The 18,503-nt window shown below is 38.3% G+C and overlaps 1 protein-coding gene across 2 annotated transcripts in view; it reads right to left on the bottom strand.

The window, feature by feature from the left end:
* Positions 1-1,557: 1,557 nt before the first annotated feature.
* Positions 1,558-18,503, bottom strand: part of MAP3K9 (mitogen-activated protein kinase kinase kinase 9) — a 58,421-nt gene continuing 41,475 nt past the window's right edge. Inside the window, exons 9-12 of one of the 2 annotated variants that reach the window (XR_011923106.1) lie at positions 17,667-17,770; positions 13,553-14,341; positions 11,950-12,603; positions 1,558-2,199 (exon numbers count right to left, since the gene is read on the bottom strand). Coding sequence is in view for 1 of the 2 variants with exons in the window: in XM_072428848.1 (XP_072284949.1) it covers positions 12,128-12,603; positions 13,553-14,341; positions 17,667-17,770 (1,369 nt within the window). In the remaining variant the exon portion in view is untranslated. Of the gene's footprint in view, positions 2,200-4,019; positions 12,604-13,552; positions 14,342-17,666; positions 17,771-18,503 lie in introns of those variants that run through there. The other variant, XM_072428848.1, reaches the window with a different exon arrangement.

The raw sequence follows: 18,503 nt of genomic DNA, 5'->3' as shown, positions 1-18,503 counted from the left end.
CTTCAGGACAAGATGGCAGCTCTGGATTAGGAGGTGAGCTTCCTGCATTCTGCTCCTTCCCCTGCTAGCTCTGACAGGCCTCCCCAGCTCTCTCAAAGGCCCTCTCCAGCTCAACAAGGCTAAGGTCGGGATTGTGGCCCCTACCTGCACAATATACCCACTATTGATTACTTTGAGAACTTTAAGAAAAGTTTGGTGGACACTCTCCGCTAAGAAATTGCCACTCTTAAACATAATAGGACACAGCGTATTGAGGAAGCAGAAAGGGCCACTGATGACCTTAGGTCCCATATATTCAACCATGCCTGTATCTTAAAGGACCACTCAGCTCTATTGGAGCAACTCTTTGTTCACCAGGATGATCTGGAAAATAGAAGTAGGCGTAATAACGTACGGATCAGAGGACTGCCAGAGTCAGTAGAAACTAAGGATCTCTATTGAGCTGCTTTGGCCATATTTAATGCTATACTGGAAAAGCCTAAGGACTCGCCTCTGGAAATAGACCGCATACACAGAGCCATCGGCCCAAAATCGCCATACCCAAGACACCCGCGAGATGTGATCTGCTGCCTTCATGCCTATAAAGTCAAAGACGAGATCATGAGACGGGACCAGGATAACATCCCTCTTCAATGAAACCCAGGTGATGCTACTGCAGGATTTATCAAGCCGCACTCCAGCGCAGCAGCACATATCCCTGAGGCCTTTACTGGAAGTACTGCCAGCTCAAAATATCCCCTATAGGTGGGGGTTCCCCTTCCAACTGGTGACATTTAAGGACGGTCACTCAGCTACGTTAAGATCTTTGGATGACCTTCCAGATATTTTGGATACCTTTATTCTCACCGAGATTGATATTCTGGATTGGCCATTCCTGCTTCCCAAGGTGCCTAATCTGCCAGTGAATCCATGGCAACTCTCATCCCAGAAAAGAACTCGCTCTCGTGGGGGGCTCCCCGGGTAAGCATGCTCCCCGCTGACTGTGACAAGATGGGTGAGACCCCACCAACTGTTCATGTTTGCTACCTCTGCAAGTTTTTTTCAAATCTTTAATTGTTGGGTGGTTATTTTCTTTTTCTCACCCACTGGCCTACTGTATTGTTTTTGTCCATATGCAGATTGGATGTGTTGACCCAATTTTCTACACTTCAATGCCTTGATGTTTTGTATGATATGTCTCTTATTGATATGCTTATATTGGAAGGTTCCTAAAGCTTATGCCCATGCCTACTGTTTACATATGTCTTTTTACTATTTCAATGCTGTGTGTGAGGGGATCTAGCCAATCCTCCACCCCCAGGAAGACAAGCTGTACATTTGCCGCTGCCCCTGTGTTCATATTCGTTCTACTGGATGTAAATGTAGCTGGGCCCCGCCATTGGTTGTCCGGGTTACCCCAAATAAGACCACCAGCGCAGTTCCTGCGACTGAATACAATCTTAGTATTCCCTCACCAAAATTCCCTACTTTCCCGATATACTCTCCCCACCCCACCCCTCCGTAACATCTTTAACATCTGTTAAAGGTCTATTTGGGTATTTTTTTTTTCCTCTTGGATTAAAAGTTACATCCCTGCACACTTTCAAATTCAGCCAATGCAGAAGTGTCTGGTGAATGCAAGTTCACCCATCTGTATTGGGTTTAAAATTCTTAAGTTGACTACAGTGTCCCTAGGTTTACATTAGGAAAAGGTGAACCACAGGAATTTAGGGAATATATATCTAGCATTTATGCAAATCCCAGTGTAATAAACTCCCATGGGTTGGCTTCCGCATGCTCTCTAAAATTATGTGACAGACCCAAATACTAATCCATTTAGAAAGCTGAAGCTGCAGGAAGAAACAGGCCTGAACCACCCAGAAGTAAACAGCACTGGGATGATCAAGAGCAGGAACAGAAATTGGTATAGAAACTCTTCTCACCTACTACACCCTTCTATATCTCATAGAAACTGATTTGTGATTACCCCTTCACCATCTCCCTCACAGAGTGGAGGCACCATACAATATGTAGAGCCAGAATAAAGACATTAAAAAGTAAAATGTAACTGATTTTTTTTTTGTTAAGTGTACTTACACTGAATGGCTCGGAGGCGAGGGATAATGGTGGGATTTGCGGGAAGGCTGAACTTTGTGCTGATTAGGCTTTTCCTTTTGTCCATGGTAGGGGAAGCCTGTACTGTGAACTTGTGTTGGAAATCTGTAAAGCACATCAGAGAAGAAGAAATGAACATCAACACAATTCTGATTCTTACTCACATGTGTAGGAGACAGGAGATTTAGCCATCAGCAAGTGGAGCTTCAATTTTGTGACAATTTAAATCAAGCTTATATATCAACACATGCCCTATGTACTCAAATACAGGTCTTACCACTCAATACTTTCATACCAGAGTGCAAATATGACCTGCATTGTGACAAGAAACCTACCTGATGGCAAACCTATGATATTGCCATCCTTTAGCTCAAGTCGGCTCTTCTTTTGCATTTCTTCACCTTTGGCTTCTCTTGGCAGAGCTGGCGAACGATGGTGTTGAATTCAAGCTCCAAGATAGATTACTAGGCGATTGACTACTTAACTTACGTGTCACAGGGCTTTACAGTTGATCAAGTGTCTTCATTACTGTCTTTAGAAGTGACACAGAGCAAATATGGAGATATACGGGAGTTTTGACATTATTTTAAGCATGTTTTTTTTTAGTCAGTAATGTAGTGCTGGAGACAGACAGTCATTTTCAGAACACACATGGCCGATGTTTTTCGTCATGAAGATACCTGCTAGAAATTATTCCATACTACCTTCAATGGAGTGAATTTGTGATAATTGTATTTTTACATTCTATTTGTTTTGGTTTTCCCATTTGTTGGATCTTTTTTGCATTAATGTAAATTTTATTTGTTTTCTCTTCCCTCTTTATAGTTCTTTTGTCTTTTATGTGCAATAATATTTTGTTTTTGTTTGTTACTGGCATATAATGCACAAAAAGTGCCAGAGATCATCCGTTAAAACAATTATTTTATTTATAATACATGTAATAATTATGCAATATTTATTAACAAATTATAATTATAGTATCCTAGCTGATTACCCAGCGTTGCCCGGGTATTTATTTATTGCAATCTTATATTATAGTACAAAAAAAAGTATGTAAAAATATAAGGAAAAGGCACACTGTGGTGAGCAATGCATACATAGATGCAAATATACCTCTGCCCTGTACAAAGATCTGCGGTACACTCACATGAGTCTCAGTCATGTCTATTAAGTTTGGTTTACATGTCTCTATGCATTTTCTAGTGATCACACACACATCTATATATATATAACCCATACATAAATCCAAATATAGCTCTGACATATAGCACAGCGCTGTACAAAGATAACAGGTGAACTCACATGAGTCTCGGTCATATGTATAACAAGTTTGGTTGAAATGTCTCCATGCGTTTTTGAGTGATAATAACCAGTTTAAATGTTGTAAGGCGGCTATAACATATTTAGTATTAGACTGATGTGCATTTAGATCCTTAAGGAATTTTAAATGTATTATATAAAAAAATTATGTTTTTAATGAATGATTTCTGGCACATTTTAGATAATAAAATTCCCAAGTGGTTGAACTTTTTTTGCATATACATTATCATAGGGATGTGGCTTAGCTAGGTTCTGGATATGTTCTAAACATCAGTTTTACATCTACTTTAAAAGAAGGTTTGAGAAACAAAGATGAATTGAAATGAAGTAAAATACCTATTTTTTAAAATCTTTATTTCCTGCACTTTGGGATTGAAAACGCACACAGAATCATGTTGGACTAATCCACCAACATGGTTGCTGTTGCGATAATAAAATGAAATAAAAACACAAGACAGGCGTGGAAGTGTTTAACCATTTTATTTATGGTCTGTGTGCTCTAATATTCAGACCAGGCCTAGGGCAGCCATGTCTAATTTAAAAGCAGCCCCTACCATCTATTTGTAGGACAATCGCTCTTTTACTATACTTGTAACAATTACAGATTTGTTTCTTTTTTTTGAAAAACGTGCAAGATTAATACGAAGATTAAGTCACATATATACACACCATACATTCTGGAGCTGTCCAATAACAAAGACAATCCATACTGCCTTAACCCACTACCCAAAAACATTTGGAAAGGTTTTGGTCAAAGCCATAAGTTATGCAAATAAAACATATTGGGCACATTGGCTCTCCAGCTGGAGACAATGGGACCTCAAAACTCCTAAATACATCCATAGCCCCCATTAGATTATATACAGATTCTGTTTAAGCCTAATTGATCCATCCACTATGGTTCATTTAAGAAAAAGAAATGTAAATGTTCTTATCAATGGGTATGCAATAAGAACTGTCATGTGTCGCTCACATAACAATCAGATTCATAGAGAAAACCGCAGATTGAAAAGAAAATCTGATTTGCTGCTAAAAGAAAAGGTAAACAGCTTTTAGGTCAGACTAATAGACTAAGCAAGTCTTGCAAAAGCAGTGAATAGCTATGCTTTCCTATTAACATATACTGTAAGCCATGACATTTGTACTGATTTACTTGCAGAGTTAAATGGATGGCTGTCCATATCAAACAGCTTGACATATCTAAAAAGCAGGTTACACGTGAAAGCAGACCCGTTCGGTCTCTATGGACAAAAAAAAATGGTGCTTCTACGTCACTTACAAATGGTAAATGTTCATTTTCCGGTGTTTGGCAAATTCAACGAGCATCCAGGCTTTCTTGTTTGGTAACGTAAAGTCTTTATATTTAAGGCCAAAGTATTTCTAGCCTAGACATACAACCACCCCATGAAGCAGCCCTAAATCTTTGTGTTAAACCTTGTCATAAAAATTCTCCCCAAGGCAAAGAATTTAAATATTGGTAAAGTGGAAGGGACATTCCTGCACTAAAAAAACATGGTGGACAATCATTTGAATAACACACTGGCTCTGATTTATTAAAGATCTCCAAGGCTGGAGAGAATACACTTTCATCATTGAAGCTGGGTGATCCAGAAAACCTGGACTGGATTTCCTAACAATCATTAGCTACTTGTAAGCAAATGTTTTCAATTCTGGACCAGATCCATTTCAGGTTTGATGGATCACCCAGCTTTACTGATGAAAGTGTATTCCCTCCAGCCTTGGGGAACTTTAATAAATCAGGACTATTGGGAGACACGCAAACCCAAATGAACAGAAAAGTTGGCATTGGTCTAGTTTGACCTGTGTACAAGCAAGTTTCTATCACTGGTAACAAAGCACAATCGGGGGTTACCACAGTTCAACCCCCTCATCATTTGCATGTCTCCTGCTTTGTCAACCAAGAAACCAGCTCGCTCAATAGATAAGACAGCAGAATATTTGATGACTATTTAAAGATGAGACTAGGCACAACTGCCTAGGACAGGGGTCCTTAATCCCCGGCCGCCTGACAGCTGGGCCGCGAGAGCGCGGAGAGCGGGTCAGCCCTGCAATGGGAGAGTGGGCCCTTTCTGGCATAATGACGTCACTCGGGGAGAAGTTTCTTCCCCTTTAAATGACACACGGCTCCCCGTGCATGTGCAGTCTGGAGTCTGTAAGTGGTTTAGTGGTCCGTAGGTCTGAAAAGGTTGGGCACCACTGCCCTAGGAGACAAGTGCAGCTTACTTGAGTGCAATACTTTGATTCATATACATAGGCTTTCTCTGCTCTAGAATCTTAAAATTTGGTTTAAAAACCCTTCTGAAAGTGAACCTGTGATTTACCCAATAAAGGCAAAGCAACATGATCGCAAAAATGGCAGACCCACATACCTTTACTTTCACTCTCTTCCCTGCTCTGTTTAGCCATTGGGAGTAAGAAAAATGGCTGATACTTAAACCTGCAGGATGGCATGTAACTCACCCTTTCCTATGTTAAAGCAATGGTGCTTAGACACTAAAAGCAATTCCACTGGAACAGGAAATAAACCTCGTCTCATGTAAGCTGCAACATGACATTTTACACAGAGCTAACCTTTACTACAAAAACCCAAACAGAATAGCGAAGGGTAGTGAAGACAAGGTAAGTGGGTGCAGCTGGTGGGGTCGTAATAAAGTGCACCCATTACTTACTCCTGCATAGACAAAGCACAGGCTTACTATAACAGCTTGATTTTAGTTTGGAAAAATGTGTTAATAAAAAAAGCCATGCTTAATACAGTACTGTATGTATGATATAAACAGCCAAACATTATAGACTGAGAATGTCTGACAGGCAGAGACAGCAATATAGACTGAAATATATATACACATACATTTACAAGATACATTAGTAGATCATCACATGTAGATTTTCTTGTTCTCTTAATCCAGACAAAAACAAAAGAGTGTTTATTCAAAGGTGCTATGCACAATATCATTTTACAATACCTGTAGCTTTCACAATTAACATTTAGGTCAGTGCACAAATAATACTACTTTCTGAGTACAGACAGCTGCTTAAAACCAAGCATAGGTAATCTGTGGTCCTCCAGCTGATAAGAGCTAGTGGTTGGGTATGCTGGAATTGGTAGTTACTGGTCTACCAGAGATTACCCATTGTAATATTGGAAAACAAACACTATTCCTTATATAGAAATGTTTCACATATTCTCATGATATTGAAAAAAATCAAACTGCAGTTTCTACTGAAATACATTTTCCTTTACCTATTTCATGTACGTTTTGTTCTAGGAGGATCACAAATTAATTAGAACTTTTCAAGTTTTAAAAAAAAACACAAGAAAGGGACCTTAACTTTCCTCCACAAAGGAGAGGAATGTATATAAGAAATTTCATGTATTCACAAATAATTCTGAAATGAGAAGTTAGTAAAATCATGAAGAGGGTAATATATAACGCAATGCTCTAGCTTCTGCCACACTTATAAAGTACAGTGCTCAGCTCTCAGTTTCCTGGCTTTGAAGCATACATCCTCCTATTGATATTATTGATTGAGAGGGGATTTATTAGTCACATGACTGACAGTTAACCTGATCATACCCTACTTCTATCAGAGTTCATCAGCCACATGAGGTGCCCAAGAGAATACCATTTTTAATGTTGGCATATATGGATAGCTAAAGCATATTGATGCAAGGTAAAAGTGACTAAAACAGTTATGGTATTGTTTTGCATTTAAGCTTTTATCATGGAGCAAACTAAACTAACTTGATGGAGTGTTTAAAGATATGTTTGACCTCTTGGCCAAATAATACTTGTATCTAGCACCAGGGTTATTCAAAGATTGAGGATCATGTAATTTGGCCATTTTAAAACACAGTAATTCCTTTACTGCAGTGCACATTAATACTGCCACAGAATGTAACTATGATGCCAACACATGACAGTAAAATAAAAAAAAACAAAAAAACACTTTTGTTACAAACATTCTTCACGATTATCCAATATTGGATATGGACTTGTACAACTGTGTGGTGTACAAAAACTAACCAGCAAGAAAGCATGTGGGCATTGCTAAGCTTTTCTTTTGGCAAAACATGCACACTTTGCTGGATGCGTGGCATGAATGCATCTCATATTAAAATATTTGAAAAATAAAGATTTAAATAAATAAAAAAATCTTGCAAGAATAAAACAAAATAACCTAAACCCAATAAACACCCTCTTTAAAAAATCAGCAGCACTTGGACATTATTTGTCCAGTATTGCTCTGTATGTCAGTTGCTGTTAATTTTCTTTTTCTTTTTTTTTTAAACTATAGATGCAACTCTAAAGCAACTTAGATTTTACATTAAAAATTGCACAGTAGAACCTGGGTTATCCGGCACCCACAGAGAATGCCCGATTCAGCACAAGTGTACAAGTGTACTGGTTAACTGAGGTTTCCCAGCCATTTAGCACTAGACTGTTCCCCATTCACCTCTAGTGCTGAATAGCTGGGAAAATTGAAACCCTGATGACGCATGAGCCATCGCCAACACGGAGCAAGGCAATCAGCGGAGCTCTGATCGTTCCAGCAGCCCTAGTGGAGCTGTGGTATGTGTCCTTGGATGCAGAACACATGCCACAGCTCTGCTATGGCTGAAGCAGCAATCAGGAAAGCGGAGCTGTCGGGCGTCGGTTATCTGAATTCCGGATTCCCAGGGTTCTACTGTATTTGCATAAAGCAGGGGTTTATTCTATCAGAATTAACTGTATACAGTTTTTTATGCTCTCATGTTCAATACCTGCACTGCATAATGAGTGGATACAACTACATATCAACATAAATGTCTGCAAGCAGGCGGGGCTCTTTATCTCAGAAGGGACATGCTATGCCTCTTCTAAAATAAAACAAATTTACTTGCCTGTTTTCAATCTTTTGTAGTACATGATTTAAGTATATGCTCCCAGCATGCCATAAGAGTTTAGATTCAATTTAAAATTGATGTATGTAGAAGTCCTAAGTCCTGTTTGCACCTGCACAGTCTGATGTGGTACATTACCACATGTTCTGTCTTGCATGGTGTTAGGTAAATTGCATTGATTTGAAAAGGCATCCACTGCATCACAAAAAAAGAAGTGAAAACTTTTTTTTTTTTTTTACACACCACAAAGTATCGTCATATCTGTATATGGTGGTGCAGGTGCATTGCTTCATTGTGTTGTGGAACCATTCAAAACAATTTGTGTATTAATGACATGCATGTGTGAAGTTGGACTAAATATTCTTACAAGATTTACACCTAATAAGCATACCCAGGTCCATAAAGACTTGATTTGATGACTTTGGCGTGAAGGAGTTCAAATAGCACGGACAGAGCTCCAACTGAAGGTTTACTAAAAAGTCCTCTTATGAAATATTGGTAACCGAGTCTTTTTGAATGATTAGGCACTAATTCTCACAGGCCTTTTCAGAAAAGAAAAGGTAATAATGTCTAAGATGGGGGGAGGGCACTCCATATTAATAATCATGGGATATCAAAGAAACAAAGATATCAAACAAGCTCACATAGAGGTATGATGACCATGTATGTACAAACTCAGCCATAAAGCACATGTGAAGACTTGTTGTAAGCCACGGTGTGTACTGCTTGGCCCAACTTAATAAACAAAAATGGCAGTCTTAGAAAGGTAGGAAATAAAGGTTACAACAGAAACACTTTTGGAATGAGTAAATGGCCAACAAAAACATTCCTACATTATCTAAGGCCAGAAATAATCAGAGATAACACACTAAAAACAGGTCTTAAGGTTTGACACAAAACAGATGTGAAGATATGATAGATATGAACTGTAGAAGACATTTCTGCACATATGCACTACAATACAATATTATCCTGCAAAAAGAGCAACATGGAGGCTACTATTGCTAATTCTCCTGAACATACTAGCTGCCTGGTTGTCACAATGACCCAGTACTTTTAGTCACCCAGAAACAAAAAATGCATACAACGACTTTTGACTGTTTACAGGCTTACTGTACCTCTCATACATGTTTATACATAATGACACCTTTCAACTCACAAAGTATAACTCTTTTATTTGGATGGAGTGGTGAGGAGTTAGCACCACTGTCAGGTTATTTTGCAGTCTGTATCCACGTTAGGGAAAGCCACTTTCTCTGCCACGAATGTCACCAAGATTAAAAGTGAGAATAAATTAAGCATTTTGGGTTGTTACTAGAACAGGAGGAAATCTTCCAATTGTAGCACTTATTCCTGTGACAAATGTCTTTGAGGGGGTATGAATTGATAGCCTCCTGCTTTCTTGTAAATATAAGACTGGAAGTTATAGAAAAATTCTCTAATGAGAAACAGATTACACATAAAAAAGCTGACAGATGTCCAGACTCCTTACTGTATCCAAACTGAAAAGTAAAACTTTAAACCCCCCACACAACCAGCTTACTTAGAAGAAGCTTCAAGCCAAAACTTTTTTTTGTGGGAAGATATAAATATACAATTATGCTGGTATTGTCCAGTGACCCAGAAAAGTTATAGGAAGGAGGAGTACACAGCAGGGCATATTTATAAAGATGCTCTAGAGATCACACTTTTTTCAGATTTCAGTGTATTTGTAGTTTTCTTTGGAGGTGGGATACAATTTGCAGAAACAAGTCCAATTAAATATCTAGAAAGAAATCAAAAGCAGTGTCCTAGACAGCAGCAAACAGCAGGCAAAATATTAAAGTAAAATGAATATAGAAAAGTAAAAATATTCATTTTTGAAAATGAATTTTGGTAGGCACCTTAAAAAAATGACACAAAAGTGAAAAATAAAAAACCTAATGGAAACAAAGCAAAGCTAAAAAATAGTTCTATAGGCAAAAAAACAGGCACTAATAAGGATCTAGATTATTTTTAAACCGAATGTCAGGCATACAACCTAAGGCTGGAATGTATATATGGGAATGGCTTACTTGTAAAATTTGTATTTTCGCTCAGCCTACCTTGTAATTCAGGCACTACAATCAGAAAGATGCACAATACTGATGGTGGTTCAGGAACAGCCTAGACTTTGCACAATGAAAGAGCATCAGAAAAAATATCAGATCATCCTGTACTCTACACTTCTGTTAGCCTGGAAGCACTATAAAAAGTGCCCTGACAATCAGTGTGCCAATCCTTTCCTCTATAAAACAGAAGTGGCGTATTGAAACTTGTGGTATGTTAAATATATTTATTGGTCAATGATCAATCTTTATTATCTAGAGTTCAGCTTCGATGAGAAAAAAAAGCTGATCCTCATGTAAAATGTAAGAAGATGGAATACATGAGGAAGATTAAAAACTAATTCTGGTAGTAACAGAGAACATAAAACCCAAAATATTTGGTCTTAAAATTGAAAAACTGGCAACATACAGGCAAGAATTGAAATTTCAAATTATGATTCTGTCAAAATGGATAGGCATACAAAGATTGATTACACAAAGACTAATGGATGATTGGCACAATCCAGAATCCTGTCTGCTATGGTCACCTAAATGTACCCAAATGTAACATAGCTTTATAACAATAAACACACACATTAATGGGAGTTTAATCTGATTCAGACCCTTGCTTGCCTAAACATTTCCCTACCACCAGCATGTCATGATTTTAGTGCAGCACAATCCTATGGGAAAATGCAGTTTTGTTTTTGAACAGTAAAACTGAGCCTCCATGGGCCATCATTATCTATTAAAATGAAAAAGTAATATAAACAGTGGAAAAATGATGCCCCTGTTTGAAAAAAGACTGCAAGATGTGTGCATTTTGTTAATTTAATGCTGGAAATAGCTGGGCGACAGATAATTTTCTAAATAATGGACAGGTGAATATCCCCTTTAGCAAGTTTGTTGCCGGGGCTTTTACGGTTTATTTAACAATCTTCAAAGAGCAACTGAATGTAGTCCAGTTTATGCATTCACATTTTAAAAGAGCTACAAGGTAAATCAAGGTTGCTTGGCATTTAATTGATAATCTATCCATGCAGATATAGAAAAGATTAGTAACTCATAATGGCAAAAGTAGAGTACAAAACTGACAAGAGAATATAGATCATATATTATATCCTTGGTCAATCACCTGCTACAGTTAAGGTGCTCTGCTTCCAGTGTAAATTTGATTATAGCTTTTGGCATGGATTCAGCCAGGTATATAGAACATATGGGATTACAAATCAGTGTATGAGACTTGAGGGGGGAGTGACCATTACAAATATGACTTTCATTGTTTAGAAGCCATGAAAACAGGGACCTTGCATCCCATTGCATATATCAGAAAGGCATTTTGCCAACACTGCATCTAAACAAAATGAACACAGCAATAAACAGTAGCTCTACTAAATTCTGTTGGAATCACAAGAAAACAAAGGAATGGAGTTTACATATGACAGCAGGACAATGGATCTGGATGCTCATCCAGTAACATATTCTTCCCCAAAAGTGAGACAGATAAAATTCATAGAACTCCGTGTGTCTAAAAAGGAACTTTTGGGAACTGTAGATGTTTACCTTTAAAATATTGCAGTGTCTTCAAGAAAAGAAAAGGCAGATTTAGGGATAATCAGCACAAGCAGCATAATGACTAAATCTCATATTGCCTTCCAGTGATCTTCAATTTCTCAAAGTGCATTCAGTGCAAATACATGGCCATGTCACATTTCTGCTAAGTGCAGGTCGACATGCCAAGTTAAGACCAAAACTCTTGTTTTTGTTCACAGGTTGTAGTTTTGAAGCTTTTAAGTTTGGTTCTGCATAGTGGGACAGTGCTATCTTGACTTTGACCTTCTACGTCCACATCCAGTAGTGTTCGTTCACCTATTGGTTGTGCCACGTGGAAGGGAATGAAGCCAGTAAATACAGGCCTTTCTTCCACAGTGCTCCCACTGCTGCTGGCAAAACAGGAGTCCATGTTGCTGGGAGTTTCAGTGCATGAGCTGTTAGCTGGCGAATCCCCTCGGTTCCTGCTTGGAGAGACAAACCACCATGTGTCAAGTCTCTGTTTGTTGGTGGAAGGACGAGGTCTAGGGACAAACTCCAATGTTTTAGGTCTTTCCAGTGCAGAATCTTGCTGTATATTCCAGCGCCGGGGTGTTGGAGGGAAAATTAAATTGGGGTCAGGAAGACGAGGAACCTCGTGAAGATCTCTGTTTGGGGACACAATACCTGGACAAACAGGAAACAAAACAACTTTTTTTTATATACTGCATGGTACATTAGTAAATGCATAGTTTTTTTCCAGAATTTAGAGCCTGACCTTGCAGTAAAATATCTGCAATTATAATGCCTTGTCCCCCCTTTACTAGTAAAGTTACTAGATCCTAGTGAAAAAGTTACTAGTTAAATGAACAAAAAGAGTTTTATAATAAACACCCCTTTTCTCCCAAGCTGCTTAGGTAAGGATATACTCCTTTCAGTATAATCAAGAACAGTACAGCATTACCCAGATACCATTAGTACAGCCCTTCTCAATGGACTGGAAGGTCTTCTCTTGAGACCTGACCTCCTCTGTATTGCCCAAGAATGTCCATGAAAGGGTGGCAATGTCATCACTAGCAATGGCCAAAACTGGAGCGATCTAAGTCTAAAATCGTTTTTCTTTACAGGTATCATTTACACATACTAAGAACTAATAATGGCAATGGAAGGAGGGAGTTTCAATCACTACCTTGAACCTCACTACCTTGAACTTGCATTCTTAGAAAATGTAGACATGTAGGCAGTCAGTACTGACCAACATCTAAGGTTTAAAAGGTCAGAATTTGCAAAAAAATGAAAAGTAAACCATGGCAATCTCTATGTCTTTCTATAAAGAGAATTAATACTTAGCAATCCAAAGCAAAAAAAAAAAAAAAAAATACACTGCAGTAATGACTGCAGGGAAAATTACTTTTTATCTCTTACATTTGTCCCCTTAAGTGCTTACAAACCATATAAATGTAAGCTTTTATTTTACACATGAATACCGTAACCTTGTACCTAAGAACTACAAATAATTAATTTTGGTCTCTAAAGCATGATGCAATAGTTACACAAGTACGCAAAAATACTACTTATAGTGCAATAAATAATCCTCAAAAAAGCAATTTAATATACCTGAATTACAATAACTTACTTGAACCAGCAGAGTTTACTAAGCAATTATTAGAAGAAGTCCCATTAGCAATGACTGGGACCTTAATGGCACCATCAGAGGGAGTCCTTCTGTGTTCCTGCTGAGCTCGAGAGTTTAGAGTTACATGGGTTGGAGTAAGGGACTGATTGGGAGCTCGCTTGAATGTCTCCACCCGAACATTAACCAGTGGATTGGAGACGACTGGTGCCGGTTCTTCGACTGGAGAAGTGGGCATCTCGTATACCACTATCTCATCACTATCTGAACGTAGAAGTGAACGGGTGGAGTTACATTCAGATATGGAAGACAGGGACTGCATTGTGATAGAAGTTGTTGGTTCGGCTGGGTGAGATGGTGAATCCTCTTTCCGAAAAAGCTTTCTAGATGGTGGGCTAGTGCTTCTTCTTGGACGGGCAGCACGTTGGAAGAGACTTTCTTTCTTCTTTTTCTCCTCCTTTGGTTCAGGTTCTTCTTGACCTAAATTACATTTGCCAGCCTCCAGAAGGTCAAATCCAAGCCCTACAGTGGCAAGGAGGGCTCCACAACCCAAGAGAACCATTGAGCATCTCTTGTGCTGAGAGCCACGCTTGAGGCTATTGGTAGGAGTAAGCTGTGGAGTGCTTGTAGCAGAGTTCACTGGTGTGGGATTGTCACTTGTATCACTAAAATGACCCTCCAAATCTTCTCCTTTATGGAATGGTATGCAGAGGTAGGATTTGTTTGGGGTGGGCGTTTGGGAATCTTTGACATCCACCTGATTCACAAAAGGGTCAGCAGCATTCTCAGCATCTGTTCGAAGAAAGGAAACATCTTCAATAAAAACAGGCCAAAGCAGAAAGGCAAGTAGAAAAGATCTAGCCAGTTATGGTTTAAAAAAAAAAGTCAACAACTTTGTAGCACATACTTCTAACAGGTTTCCCTTACAGGGTCAAAATACTTGATTTATTAGAAGACTCCTACTTCAAGCTAAAATCAGCCATTGGTTTCCTATATATTTAAAATTCTTTAGTAAACTGGCCTATGTATACAAACTCTCAGGTATGATTACTTTCTACAAGCATTACAAATGGTAGAAGGTCCATGAAGGAAATCTGCATTGTACTTTTATCTACCCCTCAAAGAAAGAAAGCAGCTCCAAGTGTGTAACCACTTTAGAACATCCCTATTAAATTTACTGATGAAGATGCAACAAAGCCAAGCTTTTCAGCAAAACCTTATTTTGGCAATAAACCACCTACCACTTGGGTTATAATAATGACATGAAAATGGGGAAAAATATGGTAATCTACACTCACTTCAGATCAGTTTATGTCTTGGGTCCATTTTAGGCCAGGTTACATAGCTACATAGTAAGTCAGGTTAAAAAAAATACTTAGGTCCATCAAGTTCAACCCCTAGGAAAATAAACATATCCTACATATAAAACCCTATGGACATAGTTGATCCAGAGGAAGGCAAAAAAAACCAATTTGCTTCAACAGGGGAAAAAAATCCTTCCTGATTCCTTGAGGTTAGGATCATGTTAAAGGGTAATACCTCATTCCCAAGCAAACTTTATTGTACATTCCCAGTCAAAATTCCTATTTGGAACTGGAAGCCTTGCAGCAGTTTAAGCTCAGAGCTTTGAGAATGTGCTGTCAGTCAAAGAAATGATCTCCCCAATTAGTTTCTTGTAATGTGATCATTATGAGAGCTAAACCTCCTAATTACATAATTAACTTGCATTAAAAAAAAATACCTCTGACTTAGATGCAAGGAAGGAACATTGAAAACTGGCTGGCACTTTATGTAAAGCCCAAACAAAATAATAGTATTTTGCAACTTATTAGCTCTTATATGTTGTGGCTGCATTAGTTTTCATTTGTAACTGTATATTCTGCTACATTTCTGGAGTCCTTGCAACGTCCCTTTAACTGAAATCGAAAACAATATACAGTTAGGTTCATAAATATTTGGACAGACAACTTTTTTTCTAATTATGGTTCTGTACATTACCAGAATTAATTTTAAATGAAGTTGGGTTGGGTTCAGTGGGTTGAACAAAAAGCTTGCATAAAAATGTAAAGCCTTTTTTTTTTTTTTTTTTTTTTTTTACACAATCACTTCATTTCAGGGGCTCAAAAGTAATTGGACAATCGACTCAAAGGCTATTTCATGGGCTGGTGTGGGCAATTCCGTTGTTATGTCATTATCAATTAGGCAGATAAAAGGCCCGCAGTTGATTCGGGGGGGGGGGGGTGCCACCCTTAAGCTGCAAAAACAGAAAAGATCCATCTGAGAAATTGCAACAATATTAGGAGTGGCAAAATCTACAGTTTGGTACATCGTGAGAAAGAAACAAAGCACTGCTGAACTCAGCAACGCCAAAAGACCTGGACGTCCACGGAAGACAACAGTGGTGGATGATCGCAGAATTATTTCCATGGTGAAGAGAAACCCCTTCACAACAGCCAAGCAAGTGAACAACACTCTCCGGGAAGTAGGCTTATCGATATCCAAGTCTACCATAAAGAGAAGACTGCATGAAAGTAAATACAGTAGGTGCAATGCAAAGGTGCAAGCCACTCATAAGCCTCAAGAATAGAAAGGCTAGATTGGGCTTTGCTCAAACACATCAAAAAAGCCAGCACAGTTCTGGAAAAACTTTCTTTGGAGAGATGAAACCAAGATCAACGTTTACCAGAATGATGGCAAGAAAAAAGTATGGAGAAGGCGTGGAATAGCTCATGATCTAAAGCATACCACAGCATCTGTAAAACATGGTGGAGGCAGTGTGATAGCTTGGACGTGCATGGCTGCCAGTGGCACTGGGACACTAGTGTTTATCCATGATGTGACACAGGACAGAAGAGAAATACTGTCTGCACAAATCCAGCTAAATGGAGTTTGATTGGAAGGCATTTCAAAATACAGATGAACAATGACCCAAAACATACAGCCAAAGCAACCCAGGAGTTGCAGCAAAGAAGTGGAATATTCTTGAATGGCCAAGTCAGTCACCTTATCTGAACCCAATTGAGCATGCATTTCACTTCTTGAAGACTAAACTTCGGACAGAAAGGCCAACAAACAAACAGCAACTGAAAGCCGCTGCTGTAAAGGCCCGGCAGAGCATTTAAAAGGTGTCCGTGAGTTCAAGACTACAGGCTGTCATTGCCAGCAAAGGGTTTTTAACCAAGTATAAGAGATGAGCATTTTATTTTCAGCTTTTTAATTTGTCCAATTACTTTTGAGCCCCTGAAATGAAGTGTTTTTTTTTTTAATTGTTTTTTTTTTTTTAAAAAGGCTTTAGTTCCTCACATTTTATGCAATCTTTTTGTTCAACCCACTGAATTAAAACCTGAAAGTGTGCAATTCAACTGCATCGGAGTTGTTTCATTTAAAATTATTTGTAGTAACCTACAGAACCAAAATTAGAAAAAAGTTGTCTCTGCCCAAACATTTATGGACCTAACTGTACTCAGCTTTCCGAGCTTTCTTTTGAGAACCACAAATCCTTTTTCCCTACACAATAGAGATGGTGACTGGTCTAGATGCTTGTACTCAAATAGAGGAGAGTGACCATAGAAAGGGAGCCTGATAAAAGACATCTAATGCAGTCCAATACATCTAATGACTGAAAAAGGCTGAAATATAAAACATATTTGGTTTTGAGCTTAAATACATATAATAAAATTATATATGTCTTTAGTAAAAATTATTTTTTAAACATTTTTGTCCAGTATGCAGTTTTTATTAATAAACTATATTGGGGGATTAGTTTAGAAATGAAATGATCTTAAATTAGCTTAAAGTTATTGGATGCATATTGGAAGGAGCTACTGGATGGCACTGCTAAATTTGGTCTGAGCATCTAAGTTTTAACTAGGCTCTTGTCACAAAACGTTGAATAATAACATAAGCACAAAATAGTGTGAGTATATATATATAGCCATCCATAATATAAAAAAATGTCTATCTCCTGCAAGCACTAAAGGAAATTTTCACTAACCACAAAAAAGGTTTTATATCTTTCCCTAAACCTAGCTACACACTGTAGGCTTATCATACTAGTGTCAATGTACTGCCAATAGAGGTTTGAAACACACGGCTGAATCCAATTTATCTGGCTTACCTGTCTCAGTCACAGTGGTAAATACAGGTGCAGTTGAGGTTTTGATAAGCTTCCCATGGTTTGATGTATTTGATGAACAAGACTTTGAGCTTTCCACTGAAACCCTGCAGTTTTAAAGGAAAAATAGAATTATTTACATATGCTCTGAATATGCAGCACTAATTTTCAATTAAATTCTGCTCTTAAAGTTTCTAATTAAGCGTTGATCTGCCTGATGTGTTTCCTGCAAAGTTTTCCCCTGAAGGTGATAAAGTATATTAAAATAATAACATAGTCAACAACATGTAAAACCATTTGTGCACATGAGATTCAGAAAGCAGAATCTTTAATTAACACAATAAAATTGCAAATTTTACTTTAAAGCATAAATGAATGTATTTGTTATTACTTGATAAACCCCAGCAAAATACATGGTACACTATGAATTAGACCACAAGGGGTCACTGTCCCTAAAACAGGATTTATATAGCCTCAGCATATTACGCAGCACTTTACACTAAATGATAATTAATATATATATATATATATATATATATATCGCGTAGACGTGATCCACTAAACAAAAACCCTGCGCTCGAAAAAAAAAGTGATAGTGCAAAAACACCACACAAAAACAGTGCACTGGGGTACTATTGTGATTCCTCCTCTAAAGAGGAAGGGCCACCCAGATTCCCCAGACCCCCGGGGCACAAAGCTCCTGACGGGGGCTGGGTACTAAGACCATCCAGCCGAAGCTGAAATGGGCCTACTAGCCTGTCTGACCGAAGTCAGGCAGGTTCTGTTCTCTATGGGACAGCATAAGCAATCCCAACAGACACTAGGCTGGGAGCTCTCCCG

Source organism: Pyxicephalus adspersus, chromosome 12, assembly GCF_032062135.1.
Source record: "Pyxicephalus adspersus chromosome 12, UCB_Pads_2.0, whole genome shotgun sequence".
NCBI lineage: Eukaryota > Metazoa > Chordata > Amphibia > Anura > Pyxicephalidae > Pyxicephalus > Pyxicephalus adspersus.
Note: the sequence above shows the minus strand (reverse complement) of the source record. Positions and strands in the feature narration are given on the sequence as shown.